This window comes from Rhineura floridana, chromosome 22, assembly GCF_030035675.1.
Source record: "Rhineura floridana isolate rRhiFlo1 chromosome 22, rRhiFlo1.hap2, whole genome shotgun sequence".
In the NCBI taxonomy this organism is placed as follows: domain Eukaryota; kingdom Metazoa; phylum Chordata; class Lepidosauria; order Squamata; family Rhineuridae; genus Rhineura; species Rhineura floridana.
Window position 1 is genome coordinate 549,890 of NC_084501.1, and position 18,233 is coordinate 568,122.

The 18,233-nt window shown below is 51.1% G+C and overlaps 3 protein-coding genes across 5 annotated transcripts in view; 1 reads left to right on the forward strand and 2 right to left on the reverse strand.

Annotated features, from left to right (window-relative positions):
- Positions 1-6,798, forward strand: part of TM7SF2 (transmembrane 7 superfamily member 2) — a 32,254-nt gene extending 25,456 nt beyond the window's left edge. For both annotated transcript variants that reach the window (XM_061606628.1, XM_061606629.1), the window contains 4 exons: positions 2,842-3,010; positions 5,139-5,219; positions 5,658-5,780; positions 6,476-6,798. In XM_061606628.1, the coding sequence (XP_061462612.1) occupies positions 2,842-3,010; positions 5,139-5,219; positions 5,658-5,780; positions 6,476-6,636 (534 nt within the window). In that variant the 3' untranslated portion in view covers positions 6,637-6,798. The remainder of the gene's footprint in view (positions 1-2,841; positions 3,011-5,138; positions 5,220-5,657; positions 5,781-6,475) is intronic.
- Positions 6,799-7,283: 485 nt separating this feature from the next.
- ZNHIT2 (zinc finger HIT-type containing 2) lies at positions 7,284-11,888 on the reverse strand. Its single transcript, XM_061606630.1, has one exon. The coding sequence runs from the start codon at positions 11,798-11,800 to the stop codon at positions 10,607-10,609; it is 1,194 nt and encodes a 397-aa protein (XP_061462614.1). The 5' UTR covers positions 11,801-11,888; the 3' UTR covers positions 7,284-10,606.
- Positions 11,889-13,842: 1,954 nt separating this feature from the next.
- Positions 13,843-18,208, reverse strand: FAU (FAU ubiquitin like and ribosomal protein S30 fusion). 2 transcript variants are annotated; one of them, XM_061606632.1, is made up of 5 exons: positions 18,102-18,208; positions 16,766-16,848; positions 15,110-15,254; positions 14,643-14,698; positions 13,843-14,008 (listed from the first exon to the last, which is right to left on the reverse strand). In XM_061606632.1, the coding sequence occupies exons 2-5, from the start codon at positions 16,838-16,840 to the stop codon at positions 13,883-13,885; spliced, it is 402 nt and encodes a 133-aa protein (XP_061462616.1). In that variant the 5' UTR covers positions 16,841-16,848; positions 18,102-18,208; the 3' UTR covers positions 13,843-13,882. The 2 variants fall into 2 exon arrangements, with proteins under 2 accessions (XP_061462616.1, XP_061462618.1); XM_061606634.1 differs by having other exon boundaries at positions 18,072-18,192.
- Between the last annotated feature and the right edge of the window lie 25 nt (positions 18,209-18,233).

Genomic DNA, 18,233 nt, shown 5'->3' on the forward strand with positions numbered 1-18,233 from the left:
CCCCATAACTGGGCAGTCTGCAAGCAAGGTCCATAGCCCTCGAGCGTAGCTGGGAAGGGACACTTTTCTCAAGCAGCCTCTGCTGGGGGCTGCTTCCCACTCCTTTGGGGGGCCCTGGCCCCACATATCCTTCTGGCTTGTTGTTGTGCCTTTAATAGCAGGTTCGTATTCAGCAGTTATTAGATGGCATGGAGTTAAGCAATGTCATCTTCTAATGTCTGCAGATCAGATGACTCTTAAAAGCACAGGACTAGAGGCCTGTAAAAAAGGTGGGCACCTTATCTACAGACCAGTTTGTAAACTAGCTAAAGAGAAGATGCAAGCAAATGTGCAGCCTGCACGTGATTAATTCCATTATGTTTAAATAATTTACTCAGAGAAATATGAATTGGACCAATTCTATGCATACTTACTTATGAGAAAATCCCCGAGTGTATCGTTACTTCTTCCCCTGGAAGGGTGCATGTGATTGCACACATACAGCAGAATCCTATGTGTGTTTACTCAGAATACCACAGATTAAATGGGTCTTAGGACAGGGGTTTATGGGACTTAACTGATGGAAAGGTTCATATATTTTTACCTGGGTTTTGAAGAACGTATTTGGGGGGGGAGAAGCTTGACAGTGAAAAAAGGGGGGATGAGTTCCCTTTGCATTTGGAGTTGAAGTAGTTTTGGAGGTGAGGTTGCAGCACTAACTGGGGGTCCCTACTGGCTCCTGCAGCCTCCTTTCTGTCTCCAGCTGCCCCCCACCCTCATCAGAAAGCCTCTGCTCTTTGTAATTACATTGCATTGCTCCAATCCAAATGGCCGCTACGTTATGACAGAGCATCTTTCTAGGTTATTCTGCAAAAGAAGTGGCGGCCACAGGCAGCAGAAGGGTGTGGGAGTGCAGGCAATTTTTTTTGGGGGGGGGGGGCTCTCATCTCAAGTTCTCCCTAATTGACTAACCCCTTCTCTGAACTTTCCTGGTTTGCAAAACAGTGAGGAAGTGGGATGGCCTTCTCAGTACATCCCTTAATAAAAGCATCCCCTCTCCAGCTGCCCCTGGAATGCCCCCAGTGTCAGATAGCCCACTACCTCTCTAGGTAATTGGTAACTGAAAAGTAACATTTAGTTTAAACTAAAAATACACTTCAGTATCAAGAAAAGGAGTCTATTCCTATTTTGCTTTCTGTAATGGGCAGGGGACCCCAATAGAAGTATCTCCTGGCCCTAACTGGAGGTTTGCCACCCATTACAGCATTGTGAGAGACATGTAGTGAGCAAGTGGCAATGTCAATTGCCACATAAGGTGTGGAACTGGACCTAAATACATAGGAGAGGAGAGAGACAGCTCTTCGTCTATGCATCATCCCTTTACCTGCTGCATTACTATGCTTAGAGAAACAGACAGGAGCTCTCCATGAATACTTGCCTCTATGTTCTGCACAGAAGCCTGCCTGCATAAATATTTTGTTTAGTTTAAATAGAAAATCCTTAAAATAACCTTTTCCCCTACTGTTCTTTTCAAATTATATTTAATCCATAAAAATGCTGACTGTAATTCACCTTCAGCTAAAGTAAACATTTCTCTCTGCATACTTAAAACACAGACACACATGCCCTGGGTTGCAAGACATATTTGGCCTTTTCAATCTCTCTTTTACTATCAGCATAGAATTAAATTTTAAACATTGTCTCTCCCCCTACTCCACATATTCCAGGTTTATGATAGAAAGTCTAGGGTACTATTTAACTAGAAGTAGGTTGTTGTGTTTCCCTTAATCCCAAACATTATTTCTATGATAAATGATGGAATCAGAAGGTGATAGTTTGAAGGAAAGAAACAGGAGAGAGCAGAAGAGCATCAAAGGTGCCCCCATAGCAGTGCAGTTTGTTTAGGCCTGACATGTTCTGAATAAAGATTCTTCCTCAGGGGTAACTGAAACTGAAACCGTAACTGGAAAGCCACCCGTGCCCCGCTGCGGCTGAAAGTCCTCACGCGTCTCGTCGCAGCCGCAAGGCCGGCCCATCAGAGGCCTCACCGCGGCTGAAAGTCCTCCCGTGCCTCGCCGCCGCTGGAAGTCCCCATGTGCCTCGTCGCAGCCGCGAGGCCGGCCCATCAAAGGCCTCGCCGTGGCCGGAAGGCCTCCCGAGCCTCGCCGCGGCCCCAAGGCCCCTCGCATCCCGCTGCCGCCGCTGCCCCCGCTAGGCCGGCGCACCAAAGGGCCCGCCGCGGCCGGAAGGCTCCCCGCGGCGCGCAGCAGCCGCCGCCACAAGGCCTCCGCCGCCAAAATTCAAAGGAGGGCGGGAGGCTGGTGGAGTGGCCTTAAATGGCCTTCAGCTGCCCCGCCTCCTTACTGTGCGTCACGACGGCGCGCTGGCGCGCCACGTGCGCACGCACACACCCTTGATGGCGGCCTGGCTTCGGCAGCAGCCGCAAACACGCCCCTTTTGCCCGGCAGGTACCGGGCACGGAACGGGATTGTGGCCAAGCCAAGCTCAGAAAGATGTAGGCTCAATAACCCTGTAGGGAGTGTGGAAAAGAAAACACAGAGAGATTGTCACAATTGTTTGTTAGATGATTTAAATTTTAGCGGGCCTAGATTTTGCTCATGTTACGCCTTCAGAATTTGGGGTGGGGAACAAATCCCCTGGGTCCTGGGGGAGAGAGAAGTTTGCATCTGGCTTGTCTCACTTCCTTGAGTCATCTGCACCTGTTTGCTCTGCAGACCCTTGACTGAACTGCATTTGCGCTCCTGGGTGGGACTTGTGGGTTGGTTTGTGTGGAGGCTGACTGGCAAGGGGACCTGGTGGATTTTCCTGGGCCAAATTAAAAAGGCTTCTTTCTTTCCGAAGGAAGCCATTCTTACCACTATGGACATCACCCATGATGGTTTTGGCTTCATGCTGGCTTTCGGGGACTTGACTTGGGTGCCATTTTTGTACAGCCTCCAGGCTTACTTCCTGGTAACTCACCCACAGAAGCTGAGCCTGCCCATGACTGGGGGCATCATCCTGCTAAACGGTGAGTTGGGCATAGGCATGTGCTAGAACTCTGCCCTATTTTGATTTGGTACCGAATTTTGCATTGATTTGCTTATTCTCTATTTTTACAGATTGGATTTTTAATGTAGCAATTTTCTGCAGCTATTTTTTAAAATTGTGTTGTTTTTTTAAAAAACTACCTCTAAAATATTGACATTAAGAATTATAATTTTAAAAAAGATTTCCTTTCAAAATATTGATGTCAATATTTTTTGTGAGGGGAAAAAACCAGTTCAATAAAAGCAGTACCAGTCTGTTAAGTCAACTGAATGCTTTCAAACTGGCACCAGACAATGACACGCTTGAATACTGCTTTCTGCTTCTCTGTCACTGTCACCAGTCGACTGTCCTTTCCCACTGTCAGAGATATTGCTGGAATGACTGCATTCAGTGTCTACACCTTTATTTCCTGCTGATACCAAACTGTGATGTAGATGGGATGCTATCATCAGGATTCACTGTCTCTTCTGCAGTTACAGAATTCGCACTCTCCACAGCTTGGATTTTTGAAGAAGAACTAATAGGAACTCCCTTCATTCTCATTGGCCCCAATCAGCAAGAAATAACAAGGAAGCAAGTTAGAAGATTCTTCTCAGTGGCTAACACACTCTGCTTTCATGCTGATTGGTTTATAGGACACTGGAGACATAGGGGCCCTGCTGGGACCTGGGTTCCAAAAAAGTAAGGGGTCTAAGACCCCCTCAGACCCTGGATAACTACACCCTTGCCACACACAAAATAAATTTTCATTCCCACCAAGCTTTTAGCACCTATCTTTTCTTTTTGAAAGTAGTCACAGGCAGCCATCTAATACATGCAATCACTGGTCTTAATTGAAAATCAGCCTGAGCTTCCAGAATGGAAAAAGATAAAAAGCCGTAAACAAGGAGGACTAGTTATGTTTTTTTGTATATAAAAAAAGCTCTAGGCGATATTCAACATCCCTACTGTATCAAAGGTATGCAGCCCCTCTTGCAGAGCCCACTGTTCCTCAGTTAGGGCTTGTATGATGACCTCCAAAACCAGTTCTTTCCTGAGGTTTGGGAGGGACAAGGTGGAGTCTCAAGGAACTGGTTACACAAAAGGCCAAGGGAGAGCCTGACCAGTGTGCAAAAAGAAACAAGCAAAATTACGCAGCCTGAACAAAGCATGCAAATGTGCATATCTTACTATATAATATTTGCCTAAGACTGTTGTTACCGTAGCGGCGAGTGAGTGAGAAGGGCAAGTGGGGTGGTATGAGGCAGTGGCAATGATGTTGTTGCACTGTGGCGAGCGAGCGAGGCAGCAGCGATGATGCGGAGCCATGGCTGTTGGCGGGTGAGTGAGGCGGCAGCCTAGGCAGCCCGTGGAGGAGCAGTCATGGCGGGCCAGGGCAGCTCCTCACACCCATCCTGCCCTGCTGCCGCCACCCCCGACTCACTGATGACACTGTGGCAACCTCGGCAGCAAAGGACGAGGAGGAGGGAAGCGGCAGCAGAGCCGGACAGTTGCTGAGGAGCTGCCCCAGCTTGTCCCACCTGTCCTGCGTGGCTTGCCTCGGCCAGCGGCCTCCTTCTTTCTCAGGGATAAGGTCTAAAGGGGGGGGGCTGCTTGGCCAGGTCTAGGGGAAGGGGGAGTTTGGCAAGCCCTGGGGCATTTGGGGTTGGCAAGGAGGGGGAGGCTAGGTGATGGTTTGGGTGAGCTCTAATGGGAGGGGATGGTTTGGGTGAGGGGGTCAGGTGACACTGAGTGAAGTAAGCAGGGGTGGCAGCCCCTGGTATTTAAGTATTTTGCATATTAATTATTTTTGTTGATTGCTCTGTTCCTTCAGTCTGCCCCCACAGCTCAAACTTTTTCTGTATGTACCAGATGTGGAGAACTGCTGGCTCACAGGCCACTCTGGGCCTGGCAGGGGTCTGCTTTGGCCCGCAAGGCCATATCCCCCAAACCGTGGCCACCTGTCAATCAGTCAGTGGGCAGGGTGGGGTTCAACTCTGCTGGCTGCGCTGCCAGTCCTGCCCCCCCCCCCACAGTGGGAGATGAAGGTCCCCTCTGGGCCAAAAGATCCTGCTAGATATATTCTTTCTCTCTCCTGTGCTCAGTCTTCCTCTTTCTGCACCTTGCAGGCCTCGGCTACACCATCTTCCGTGGCGCCAACTCCCAGAAGAACACCTTTCGCCGGAATCCCGCTGACCCCAAAGTCGCTGGTTTGTAGTTTGTATGGCTGGTTGCGGTTTATAGAGCGTGTGAGCAACTACCCAAAGGTGTACAGTGTGCGTTCACGGCTGTCTACCTTTGTGACTCTTGTGGACTTTTTAAAAATGCACAGAGATGGCTCTTGAGGGCATGTACCCCAGAAAAACGCCTGCATTTTAAATCTAGGCAACAGTCCTTCTATACATGGCCATTAAATTTGCAGGTGAGCTGTTGGGTGGGCATCACTCTTTGCTTGTGAAAGGGAAATGAGCGGTTGGCCATTGTTGGCTGCAAGTCTGCTGTGAAAACAGAATGCTGCTTCTGTCCTCCTGCTTTTGGGTCCAAGGAGGGCTTTGGGGACGTGGAGGCAGTGGCCACACACACCTTGTGGTGAAACTCCCTCCTACCCACTCACCATGTTCTAACAAGAGAAATTTCTTTCCTGACAGGACTCAGGACCATTCCCACGGCCACAGGACGGCGGCTGCTGGTGTCAGGCTGGTGGGGGTTTGTGCGGCACCCCAACTACTTAGGAGACCTGATCATGGCTTTTGCATGGTCCTTACCCTGTGGTAAGCGGGAACCTGTCTCCTCCTCTGTCAGGATTCAGAACACATTTCCCTTAGGAAGATCTCTGTGCCTGGCCAGTTCACCAGTTCTATGCAAGGCTGTTACGGACAATGACACGAGCTTTATTCACTATATGTGTGCTTGCTAAAGGCACATAAGAAACATAAGGAGGGGGACTGTTTGTCCTTCTCTATATAATGTTGCTACACTTCCTTAAAGAAAGTCATTCTAAGCAGCAGTCTTAAGCATCTTCCATTTCTTCCCACTTATGTCAGTTCCCCTCAGTTGCCTTTGATTAATGGGCAAGCTCTCAAAATCCTCACTGGAAACCAACCAACAAACAGGAAACTGAGACACACCCAGTATAATTTAGGGTTACACTCTGAAAGGCCCTTGAGAGATGCTTTCTGGAAGGTTCCAGTCTTTGAAGCCCAAACCCAGGGGTGTGGGACTCCTTGACTTCAGGTGCTGCTGGACTGCAGCTCCCAAAATCCCTGCACACTGGCTGCTGGGAGATGCCCCAAACTCCTCCTCAGGCTCCATGCTGAAAATACAAGTAGGTCTTTCTCTCACATACACACCCCACCCCATTAGTTGATCTGTGCCCCCCTTTGTTGAAATTGGAAGTGGGAGATGAGGGGAGAAGGGGGGTCTGCAGCATGGCCCCCCATGGTCTGCCCCGTTTATTTCCTCCTAGGCCTGACCCACATCCTGCCTTATTTCTACGTCCTCTACTTCGCCGTGCTGCTGATCCACCGGGAAGCCCGTGACGAGCACCAGTGTCTGCGCAAGTATGGCCTTGCGTGGCAGGAATATTGCCGCCGTGTCCCTTACCGGATCTTTCCATACCTCTACTGACTCACTGCTTGGCCCCTGAATGGTCGTCACGGTCACAGTGATGCAGATCCACCCTTTCTGCCTGGTCCGACCCTGTGGAGGCATCTCAGCTGGTGAGAGAAGCAGCTGCTGCCGTTGCCCCCCCCCCAGTCCCAGCAACCATGCAGAAGCCTCCGCTTCATTTCCAACCCCCCCTTGAGACAACAGCCTTGCTTCTTCCATTGGAGGAAAGGCCCTCTGGACTCCCATCCATTGCCTGTGAGGACATGTTTGTTAACATTGTACAGATCTCACCCGCAAAGATTACTACAGCTGAGGCTGGGAAAAACTGTTGCTGGGTTGATTTTTTTCAAAAATCTTTGTTCTGTGCCAAAATGAAGAAAGGCCAGATCATGTGAGTGGAATTGTCATCATGCAGTTCTTTCTTTATTCTCCTTACGAGAGAATGGGTAAGAGCATCAAGGTATACATCAACCACTGCACTTCCTCTGGCCTCTGCCTCATTTTCAGCAATAAGGACTAGAAACAGTTTATTTATTTGTTTTTTTAAAAAAACCGAGATTCTTGGCATGCACAGCTTCTGTGACCAATGCTAGTTGGCTGTGGAAAAGGCAGAGAGCCCTGTTTATAAGGAATTAGCAAAGCAGTAATGACTGAGAGACCTGAAATATTATAAAGCAGAACTGAATTTAATTTGGCATGGAAAAATAGCCAATTTGGCTTTTCAAATATGTATGTCACTAGACATTTTCAGAAAGCGACATATAAAAACTCAGTCTGGAGTTTGAATACCTACACTTGGATTCTGGGGATGGATTTTAGTGAGCACAGATTTTGTGAACACAACAGAGTTTCAGCTTTAATAAAGCAGCTTTTGAAACTCAAATGATGCATTTTTGTTCTTGAATATAACCCCAGTATATTTTCTGAGAATAATCTGAATCTTTGAGTTAGGAAAAATTAGTGGGATTTTTTGTGGGGGGGATTTTCGCATACAATTCTGCAGAATTTCAGATTTATGCAAAATCTTATTTTAGCTCTAGCTGAAGCCTCACACATGCATAGAAAGCTAAAAACGGGCAACCGACTCTCAACCTCCCCCTCCCCCACCAGCCATTTGCTAAAGAATCAACAGTGCAGGGAAAGGAATCTTAATATACCAACGTTGTCTTGCTGCTGATGGGTTGAGGATTAAATTGGGTTTGCCAGGCTGGATTGGGAATTAGGGGGTTACTGAGTTTTTTGGAAGGATGATAGGGACTGAGCAAATGTAACTTATTTTAATAAAGAATACTATATATTAAAACCTCTTCTATATTTGGAAAGTAATTTTGGCAAAGCTGCTCTGCAGTATTTTGGGGATAGTTATTAAGAGGACACTTTGCCCATGTCATGGTTGAATACAAGAAAGTAGGTCCAAAAGGCTGTAATTTCAGTAACAGTGATTCATGATTTCCCTCCAATCAACAGATCATATATTCACTTGCTTTTCTGCATGTTGATATACTGATTTTAGACAATTAAACACTAAATGCTTGGCTGCTCATACTTCTACTGTGTGCTTTAAAATAATCAGTTTACTGCACAGTCCTATAGACATGCACGTGGAAGTAAGTTCCACTGAGTTCAATGGGGCTTACTCTTAGATATGTGGGCATAGGATTATTGTTAATTAAATTTGTATCCTGCTCTTCCCAAAGGACCCAAGGCGGCAAGTAACAATAACACAATAAAAACAACTTAAAAACAATTCCAATACAGATTTAGATTGGGATAAAGGTCTCTACCTAAAAGGCTGGCTGGAAGCAGAAGGTAATCAGTAGGCACCAAAAAGAGACCATAGACAGTGCTTGCCCAATACGTAAGGGGAGGGAAATCCAAATGGTAGGCACCACAAGACTTAAAGGTCCACTCCCTGTGTAGTGCCAAATGGACGTCCTGATAACATGGATCTGAAGGAGACCCCTCACCTGCAGAGGGCAGTGATTGGCTGGGCATATAAGGAGTGAGATGGTTTATCAGGTCTCCTGGTCCCAAGCTCTATAGGCCTTTATGCACCAACAACAGCAACTTGAAATTAGCATAGTGGCTAAGTGGCAGCCAGTGCAATTATTTCAATAGCGAGGCAACATGCTGGCAATATCCTACCCCAGTGACCAGTTGAACCACCACATTTTGCACCAGCTTCAGCTTCTGGACCACCCTCAAGAGCAGCCCCATACATGGAGCAGCAATTACAGTAATCCAGCCTGGAGCTTATCAGCAAATGAACAACAGTGGTCCAGCTATTCCAGTCCAGAGAGGGAAGTAGCTCTCTTACCAGCCGAAGCTGAAAAAAGGCACTCTTAGGCACGGTGTCACCTGCGCCTCTAGCGACAAGGATGGATCCAGTAGCACCCCTAGACTAAGGACCTGCTCTTCCAGAGGGAGTAGGACACCATCCAAAGCAGGCAATTGGGCAATTATCCAGACTCAGGAACCACCAACCCACAGCGCCTCTGTTGTGCTAGGATTCAGACTCAGTTTACTGACCCTCATCCAGCCCACCACTGAGTCCAGGCAGTGGTCCAGGGCTTGCAAGGCCTCTATCAATTCAGATGTTATGGAGAGATAGAGCTGGGTATCATCAGCATACTGCTGACACCTCACCCAAATCTGATGACTGCTCCCAACGGCTTCATATAGATGGTAAACAGCATGGGGGACAACATGGTACCCTACAGCACCCCACAGTACAACTGCCAGGGGGCCGAAAGATAATCACTCAATGCTATTCCCTGAAAACAACCCTGGAGATAGTATTGGAACCACTGTAAAACAGTGCCTCTGATACCCATCTCACCAAGTCGGCCCAGAAGGATACCATGGTCAATGGTATCAAAAGCCACTGAGAGATCAAGTAAGAATAACAGGGTCGCACTCCCCCTGGCCTTCTCCTGACAAAGGTCATCCATCAGGGCAACCAAGGCCGATTCAGTCCCATAACCAGGCCTGAACCCAGACTGGGATGGGTCAAGATAATCTGTTTCATCCAAGAGTATTTGCAATTGCTGCGCCACAACCTAGGAAGGGGGTATTTGCAACTGGTTGGTAATTGTCCCAGACCAATGGGACCAGGGTGGGCTTTTTCAGGAGTGGTTGGATCACCGCCTCTTTCAGGGTAGTGGGAACCACTCTATCCAGCAACAAACAATGTGTTGACCACACCCTGAATCCACTGGGCCAATATTTGCAATTGCTGCACTACAACCTTCTCACTTAAACCCTAAGGACTGCAGCCTTAGTTGCTAGGGTGCCATTAGACTTGTTCACTCTGCTCATTTCAGACTATTTAATCTAGAAAATCAGACTCTTTAAGGCACTGTTTCATTCCATGTCTGTTTGCCTGCCTGTGGACCACCTTCGCTCCTCCAGTTCTTCCCCCCATTCAGCTGGCTGCTGTGAGAAACAGGACTGCTACAGCAGGACAGTTCTTCATTCTTTCAATGTCAAACTTTAGATTGTAAGTTCCTTGGGGCAGGGAGCTGCACTTTCTAGAAAAAAGAAAAAGCAACAACTGTTCACTGCTCTGCCTGCTTGAAGTCCTTCAGATGGTGTTGGGACTTCAAGGCCCAGTAAGTTTCCTTATCTTTGGTTGCTGGCCAGCACTGCAGGAGCTGATGGAAGCCACAGTCTGCAAGATCCAGAGGTGCTGCCTCCAGAATCCCGGCGCGCTCTTCTGCTCATCACCCTTTGTATGACTCTTTGCAATTAGGGCGGTTCAATTAAGCCCAGTTCCCCGGGTATCAGTGCTCCCTACCCCAACTAAACATACCTCGGCTGGTGGTGTGGAGAGGCTTAAAAGAGAGGCTGGAACAAATCCAAGGAAGTTCACTTTTTATTACAAAGCGCCCCCTCAGTGTCTCTTACAACCCCAACTGGAGCTCCCTTTCTGGGTCTCTGTCGAAGCAAGAGGGCAAAGCAGCCCTTCTCGCGGTGGAGCTCCCGCCGCTCAGTCCAGCTCTTCGATCAGGGGCTTCTGGGGAGGGGGCACTTTCGCCCCCCAGCTCCGCTCCAGCTCCCGAGCGAGGGCCCCCACCTCGGCGGCCGCCCCCCGGTGGGCCTGCCACTCCCGCCGCACCTCCAGGGCCAGCGGCGCCAGCTCCGGCTCGTTCTCGTTCGCCCAAGAGAGCAGGAAGCGGCACTTCTTCTGGGCCCGGGCCAGCGCGGGCCGCTCCTCGGCCGGGGCCCGCCGCTTCCCTTCGTCCAGCAGCCGGGCGAGGTGGGCCAGCGCGGCCAGGCTGTACCGCTTCGGCTTCGCCGGGCCTTCCCCGAGCAGGATCCGGGCCACGGCGGCCATCACCGCGGCGTTGCCCAGCTGGCACTCCGGGTACCGCCCGCCCTCCAGCGCCTGGAGGGCGCCCTGCAGGGCCTCACCCGCCGAGCGGAAGACCCGCCGGGCCCCCAGCGCCGCCGACACGTCCAGCACCGTCCCGCAGAAGTCGCGCAGGAGCTCGCCCGCCTCCTCCTCCTCGCCGCCGGCCTGCCCGTGGTAGAGCGCCAGGGCGTAGACGTAGCCGAAGAGCACGTTGGGCAGCTGGAAGCGCAGCAGCGGCGAGGGCGGCGAGCGCCGCAGGGCGGACAGCGGCGGGATGGAGGCGGGTACGGCTGGCACTGCCCCGGGCGGCCGGGAGGCCGGGGCGCCCTGGCAGGGCTTGTGCTCCGCGGGCGGCGAAGGCGGCAGCTCCTGCACCAGTGCAGCCCCGCCGCCTCGGCCACCCCCCGCCGCCGCCTCCCACCAGGGCTCCCAGCGGGGCAGGAAGGCCGCGATCTCCCCGGTGCTTAGCAGCCGCTGGAAGTGTTTCCTCTGCCCGGGGCTCAGCCGCCCCCAGAGCCCCGCTTGGTCCTTCGCTTCGCACGGGCCGAGGCCAAGCGGGAGGCCCGCATCCTTGGGCTCGCGTAGCTCCTGCAGCCGGAGGAGGGCCTCTTTCAGGCGGCGTCGGGAAGCCTCGTCCCCCCGCTGGCCCCGCAGGCGGAGCTGCAGCTCGCGGCTCTGGAAATCCCGGGCGCAGGCGCCGTGAGCTCGGTAGCAAGGCACGGAGCAGAAGCGGAGGTGGCACCGCGGGCAGGTGTAAGGCGCTCGCTCGGCCAAGCACGGCCCGCAGCGAATGTCGCCCGAAGAGCGGCTCGAACACGCGGACTCCATGCTGCGTGCAGGCCGCCGAGGGACTCCGAGCGCCTTCGGGAACCTCCGCCGCCACTCGGACGATTCTGTCTCCGGAAGCGCTCTTAGCTGGGTCGGGCGTCTCCGTCAGCTCTGAGCACCTGCCGGAGAGAGGCACGTGACGCGCCCGGCTAGGTGGAGCGCCGCCTGCTCTGGCCCGCAGCTGCGCTTGCTCTGGCCCGCAGCGCCATCTCCCCTTTGCAGGCCGTCGGGCGGCGCGCCGGGTGGTGGTCGCCTCCTTGTGCGAGGAGGGGAGTGCGCTGGAACCCCCGCGGGGAGAGTCTCGCTCCCTCTCAGCCCAACAACCTACCCCGCAGGGCTGTTGGGAGGATACAGCGGAGAGGGAGGAGATCCGCGCACCCCAGACCACTCTGAGCCGCTTGGGCGTCGGGCGGGAAGTAAACGCGACCCTAGGCAGATGAAACAGGCCAGGAGGGGCGGGACAGTCGGGCGGCGCGTTGCTTTGCTCGCTTCCAAGTGGCGGCAAGCCAGTCCCACTGCCCGTACAAGACGCCGCTGCTGCCCGACAGCGGGGGCGCATGGGAGGCTGGCTGCCCCCGCCGCTGCCTGCCCGCTTCCTCCTCTGCCCTAGTCGAGCGTGTCCCTTGCAGAACCCAGCAGGGAGGCGGAGCGGGCCAAGCTGCCTCTGGCTGCGCCCACCGTGGGGGTCCCTCAGCCTTTCGCCCTGCTGATCCCAGCAGGCACCTGCATGCCTCTAAGCCTAGTCCGAGGACCTCCGTTTCCAGATGATTCAGTTACCAGTTATGTGGGAGGAGAAAAGTCTCTTGGGAGGCCTCCTTCCTCTCCCTTTGGCTGCTCAGGCTCTGCTGTTGCCTTGTTAGCTTTTCATTAACAAACCAGCTTCGTTAATAGACAATATATAGTACACAGGCTATAGCAAAGTAGCTAAACAGGTGAGTGGGCAGTAAACTGGCACATGCAATTCAATGTTAACAAGCGCAAAGTGAGGCACATTGGGCCAGAACACCTTTATTTCACGTATTTGCTCCTGGGATTTGAACTAGCGGTGACTGACCTGGATAGCTGGATGAAGACATCCACCCCAAATGCAGCAGCTGCGAAAAAGGCAAATTCCATGGTAGGGATCTTTAGGAATGGTACTGAACATAAAACTGCCAATATCATACCATTATATAAATCTATGATGCGACCACGCTTGGAATTCTGGTCACCTCACCTCAAAAAGGCTATTGTGGAGCTGGAAAAGGTTCAGAAAAGGTCAACCAAAATTATCAAGGGGATGGAGTGGCTCTGCTGTAAGAAAAGGGGAAGGCATTTGGGGCTTTTATATTCAGAGAAAAGTATAAAATTATGACCGGTGTGGAAGTGGATAAGGAGACATTTTTCTCCTTTCATATTAAGATTTGAGGCCACCCGGTGAAGTTCTTAAATACATTATGGCAATCTCCTTATCCTTTAACACCCTTGTTGTCCAAGGGTCCAACCACCTCCCTAGCTGCTAATGTATTTTAAAATTCTGTTCATGTTTTAGCAATACACTCAAAATTTTTTCGCATCCCTTACTGACTGCTTGCATTTCTTTAGCTAAAGCTTGTGCTTTTTGTTCTCATTTGAACAAGACTTCAATTTTCTAAAGGAACACGTCTTGCCTCAAATAGTTTCTGCTCCTCCTTTCTTGAACTGTGCTATACATTCTAGCTGAGCCTCTAATTTGTGGCTTTGAACAACCCCCACCCAAGTATTTTGGAGAGGCATGAATTGCCTTCCAACATCCTTTTTACCAATCCCCACAGCATACTATTGCAAAGGGCATTGTTGTCATGTTGTGCTGGTAAGCTTTTCCTAGAATAATATTTCTGGCCAGACAGATGCACCTTGGTGTGACTCAGCAGAGTATCTCAGGTGCCCAACTGGAGCCTGTACACAGCCCCCCCCCCAAGAGCACAACTCTTCAGCTCCAAAGTAGCTGCAACCCTCAGATCAGATGAAACACAGCCCGTTATTCCCACCACAACCACTAAGAAAGCACCATCACCACCAGGTCCAGGATAATATCAGATTTATTAGTAAACTGGGTGCAGCTTAGGAGTTGGCATTGGGGCCCTTTTTCTTGCCAAAGCCTGGCACAATGTTGACAAAGCGACGGTTGTATTGCATGCGCCTCTTGGCACGGCCAGTCTTCTTCTTCTTCTTCTCTTGCTTAGCAACCTTGGAGAAGAAAATTGACCAGGCATCAGCAAAAGACCCCCTTGGAAGTGCAGTTTCCACCCTGCACCGTCTAGCCCTTGATGTGTCAGCCCCAGAACCATGCTACTGATTAGTCTGTTCACAACTTTCCACACTATCCCAATCCTGTACCTCAAGCTATGGACGGGAAAATCCAGCAGCTTCTGTTTCTAGAGGATGCTGGGGAAAACTAAACTTCCTGAATCTCTGCCTCTTATTTATTTATTTATTTAGTACATTTATACCACGCCTTTCTTTTCCTGATAGGCAGCTTCCATATGGTTCCCAGGAGGTCTCCCATCCAGGCACTGGTCAGACCTGACCCTGCTTTGCTTCAGCCTCGTGCCTTCGGACTATAGCCTGCCTCTATTGTAATTCAGGCACACTATGCCAATGTGGCATTGTGGCCTGCAGTTCCCCCACCCAACTCAGCAGGGAAAAGCAAAAGTACCTCCCAATTTGCTGCTGGAGGATGTGGGGAGCAGAGATTCTCACCCACAGGCAGCAAATGAGGACTCTTGCAACCTGCACATCAGCAACCCTTCCCCTTTAAGAGCCTGCAGAAGAATACATGGAAGCAGCTGCCTCCGAGGGACAATCTTGGTCAATGATCTACCTTTGGGGTCTGGCCTCTCACTTTGCCAGCACGAGCCAAGGAGCCGTGGACCTTACCTGAGGAGAGAAAACAAAAGCGGTACAAGGGAGGCCACAAGGGGCATCTGAACTGTTTACAGAAGTAAGCAGAAAGATGCGGGCTAAAGCAAACATCGCTGCCCTGGACCTTATTGATGAGATGACATCTGGGCCCAGAAAGGGAATACTGGATCAGCTTCTCACAGGAAAACGAAACGGGTAAGTAAAGGCACAGGATAAAGACTCCCACCTTATCTCACCCTTCAGATAGTTATGTTTGTGGTTTTGTTTTACAGTTTACTTTGCATGTTCTGTATACAGAGGGCAGAGTCCTAACCCTGGACCAATACACAGCACTGGCCTTCTAATAAGCCAGATCCAACAAACCTCAACACGCTACCAACACTTTGGTGCCCCACCCAACAAAAAATCTGGGGTCTCTATACTTACCACCCAGGATGCGCACAGCAACCTCCAGTGTTGTGAGGTCACTGACACCACACTGCCCAATGATCGCATCATCTTCCAGGGGAGTCCCACCCAGGAGGACCACCTGATCTTCAGGCACAATGCCCTCCAAGGACTCAATGTGGGCCTAATGGAGAATTTATTTAATTATTTTATTATCATTATTTTTACCCTGCCCTTTTTCCAAAACTGGAACTCACGGCGGCTTCCAGATAAAAGAACACATATACTTAAAAACATACAAAAGTCTAGATTAAAATAGAATTAAACTATTTACAGTATTAAAACCAGAAAGCAGAAAAGTCAGAGACATGGCCTCATCTGACTCATTAAAACACTCCCCTCTAATTGGAAAGGGCAGTACGATGAACACAGGCAAGCAAAGATGCACTAGCAGCTCTTGTGTAAAAGGGGACTTCTCTTCCACTATTTCTAGGCAGCTACAACAGAAATGCAGCAGGGCATGTAGCTAGCTCTTCCTCTAGCCGTCACCCGCACCCCACCCCAAGAAGGTACTTAGGACAGGACAGTCTCTAGGCAACTTACAATGCCTGGAAGGAGAGGAGGCCACTGATGCAGATGTTGCACTAACCAGAACCAGACTGCCTCAACCCAAGCAGAGTTGCTGCACAGCATTGCCTTAAGACAGCAGCCCTAGTCCTCATACCGTACAAGCCTGGAACCAGCTGTAAGGAACTGAAAGGCCACAGCCCTCTGCCCTAAAGTACCATGTCCCAGAAATCCTCTCCCCAGCAACAGGTCACACAAGCAGAGAACTGACAGACCCCACAGAGAAAGTGAGTGGAGCCGAACAGCTCCAAGTGACCTAATACAAACAAGTCGATGGCAAAAAAACCCCCACAACCCCAGAGCCTGAAATCCATCCATCCTATGCGGCAATTCCTTCCCAACTCAGGAAACAGCAGAAGCAACACTCACTATTGTGGTGAACCTAGTGAGACTGAACGCCCTTTGGCAAAGCTGCCTGGGTGTTAAGGAGAAGGCAAGGAGAAAGTGATGGTTTTACAAAAACAACAGTTGCTCTGAGCCAGAGAAGGAGACTGTACCTGGTTGCTGCTCCAGCAATAGCAAATTAGCAAGATTCCCTTTAATTTTCTTAAATTATTTAATCTTGGCTATAAGACTCTCTCCGTGCTTGCTGGCCTCTTTCCACCTGGCCTGGGAGGGTGGGGCCTTGATTGACTGCAGCTACAAAAGGTATCACTACCTGAAGATGCCAGAGACCACCTTGACTGTGGGGTGTTGTTTAGGGGCTTCTGTTTGGGTAAAAAGTTAATTTCTGCTGGTCAGTTTTTTGTTTTGCTGTTATTGGGATTATGCTTTTATTGTTGGATTTTATTAGGAATTATAAGGATGTATCAATTTATTGTATGTTTTTAAATGTGTTTTTGTTAACTTATTGACCATTTGAATTTATTTCTTACAGTGAACTGTGTAACTTTTTTCTCTTCATGTTGTGAACAGCCTTGTGCATAAATTGTTATGGAAAGGTGGCATACAAAATAAACAGTGATGATGATGATGATTTTACCTGTATTATCAGCACCACTGGGCGGAAAGGTGGGATAATAGCATAACAAATGATGTAACGAATAGGATAAATTAACTGTTCCTTACCTTAAGGTGAGCTACTGTTTCCTGCCCAGACACCTCAAGGGTGTGCAGATTCTGTGCACGAATGAAGAGCTGCATGGTTCCACCTGTGCTGAGGAGACCAGCAAACAGATTAGGAGGCAAGGGAGAGAAGATGGGCATGCGGGATCTCAGTCCCCAAGATAAGTGACCTCTGGCCTCTCCCCACCCACAACCAGTTTTCGACTGGGAGATTCTCCATTCTGAAAAGTAGTGGTCAAGGTAATGCTGCTATTTTAGCATCCAACTGGGAACAGGAGTGATGGCTCACAGGCCTCTCTGCTCAGTCCGCTAGAACTTCGTCCTGGCAACCTGACACTTTCCAGCAGGATACTGCTTGAGGGACCCTAACTTTCGTTCAGGAACACACAAAGCGGCTTGTGTGCATCCTTCCCAAAACGGTACAGGGAACAGCGTCTGCTAGAGAAGGCCAGCCTGGCCATCGTGCCTCCCGGGGTCGACGATTATCGCCTCCCCGGAGCAAGACGTGCACACCAGGACCAGCTCCAGACGACCAGCTCCAGACGACCAGCTACAGCGTGAAGGTCCTGGCCTGCCCACTGCAAATGCAAAGGGAGCCGCCCCAACCCTCCTTCACAGAGACTCCTATGGTCACATCCATGCCATGCATTTAGAGCACATTGCTGCTACTTTAACCCTCATGCCTGCTCCCTACGGAGTGCTGGGAACTGTAACTCTATGAGGGGCAAACCCAGTTCCCAGGATTCTTGGGGAGCCACCATGACTGCTGAAGTGGCACCAACATGCTTGAAGTGTGTCGTGTGGAAGCGTCTTAGGATCGCAGTCCTAGAATCCTACACCCTCCGTTCCCCGCTTTCACGCAACATCCGGGCATCGCCATACGAGGCCCAGGAGCCTGGCTGCCACCCGCCCGGAGGCCCCAGGAGGCCCGGCTGCTCCTCGCTTATTAAGCTCTTCCCGCCTAGGGGACGGGGCGGCAGAAGCTCAGGCGCTCTTCCTCTTTCCCGGTGGTCCGCTGCGGCAGCGGCCTCCCCTGTTCACGCAGGCGGGGCCAGAAGCCAGCTGCCCACCAGCCCCGCCCGGAATGTGCCCAGAACCTGGCGCATCGCACACGCCAGGAGTGGCCAGTCGACGCCCACCTGGAAGGGCTTCCCCGCGGCCGGCCCGCATCTCCGGAAGGGCCTACCCAGGGAGGTCCCCGATGCCCCCCGCCAGGCCCGGCCCCACCTGCTTGAGCGCGAAACCGGCCAAGGCCGAGTCCAGCCCAACCCCCGCCGCGCAAATAGGACCCAGGAGTCCGGCCCCCCACCTTCCAAGCGGGGGGTGTCTCCCTCCTCACCGTCGCGCGCCGAAGATCCAAGATGGAGTGAAAGATCCGCCGCCGCGCCGCACACGCAGACGAGAGAAAGGAAAGAGGCAGGTCGGGGGAGGGGGCTGGACTACAAGGACGCAGGCGCACTGAGGAGGATGG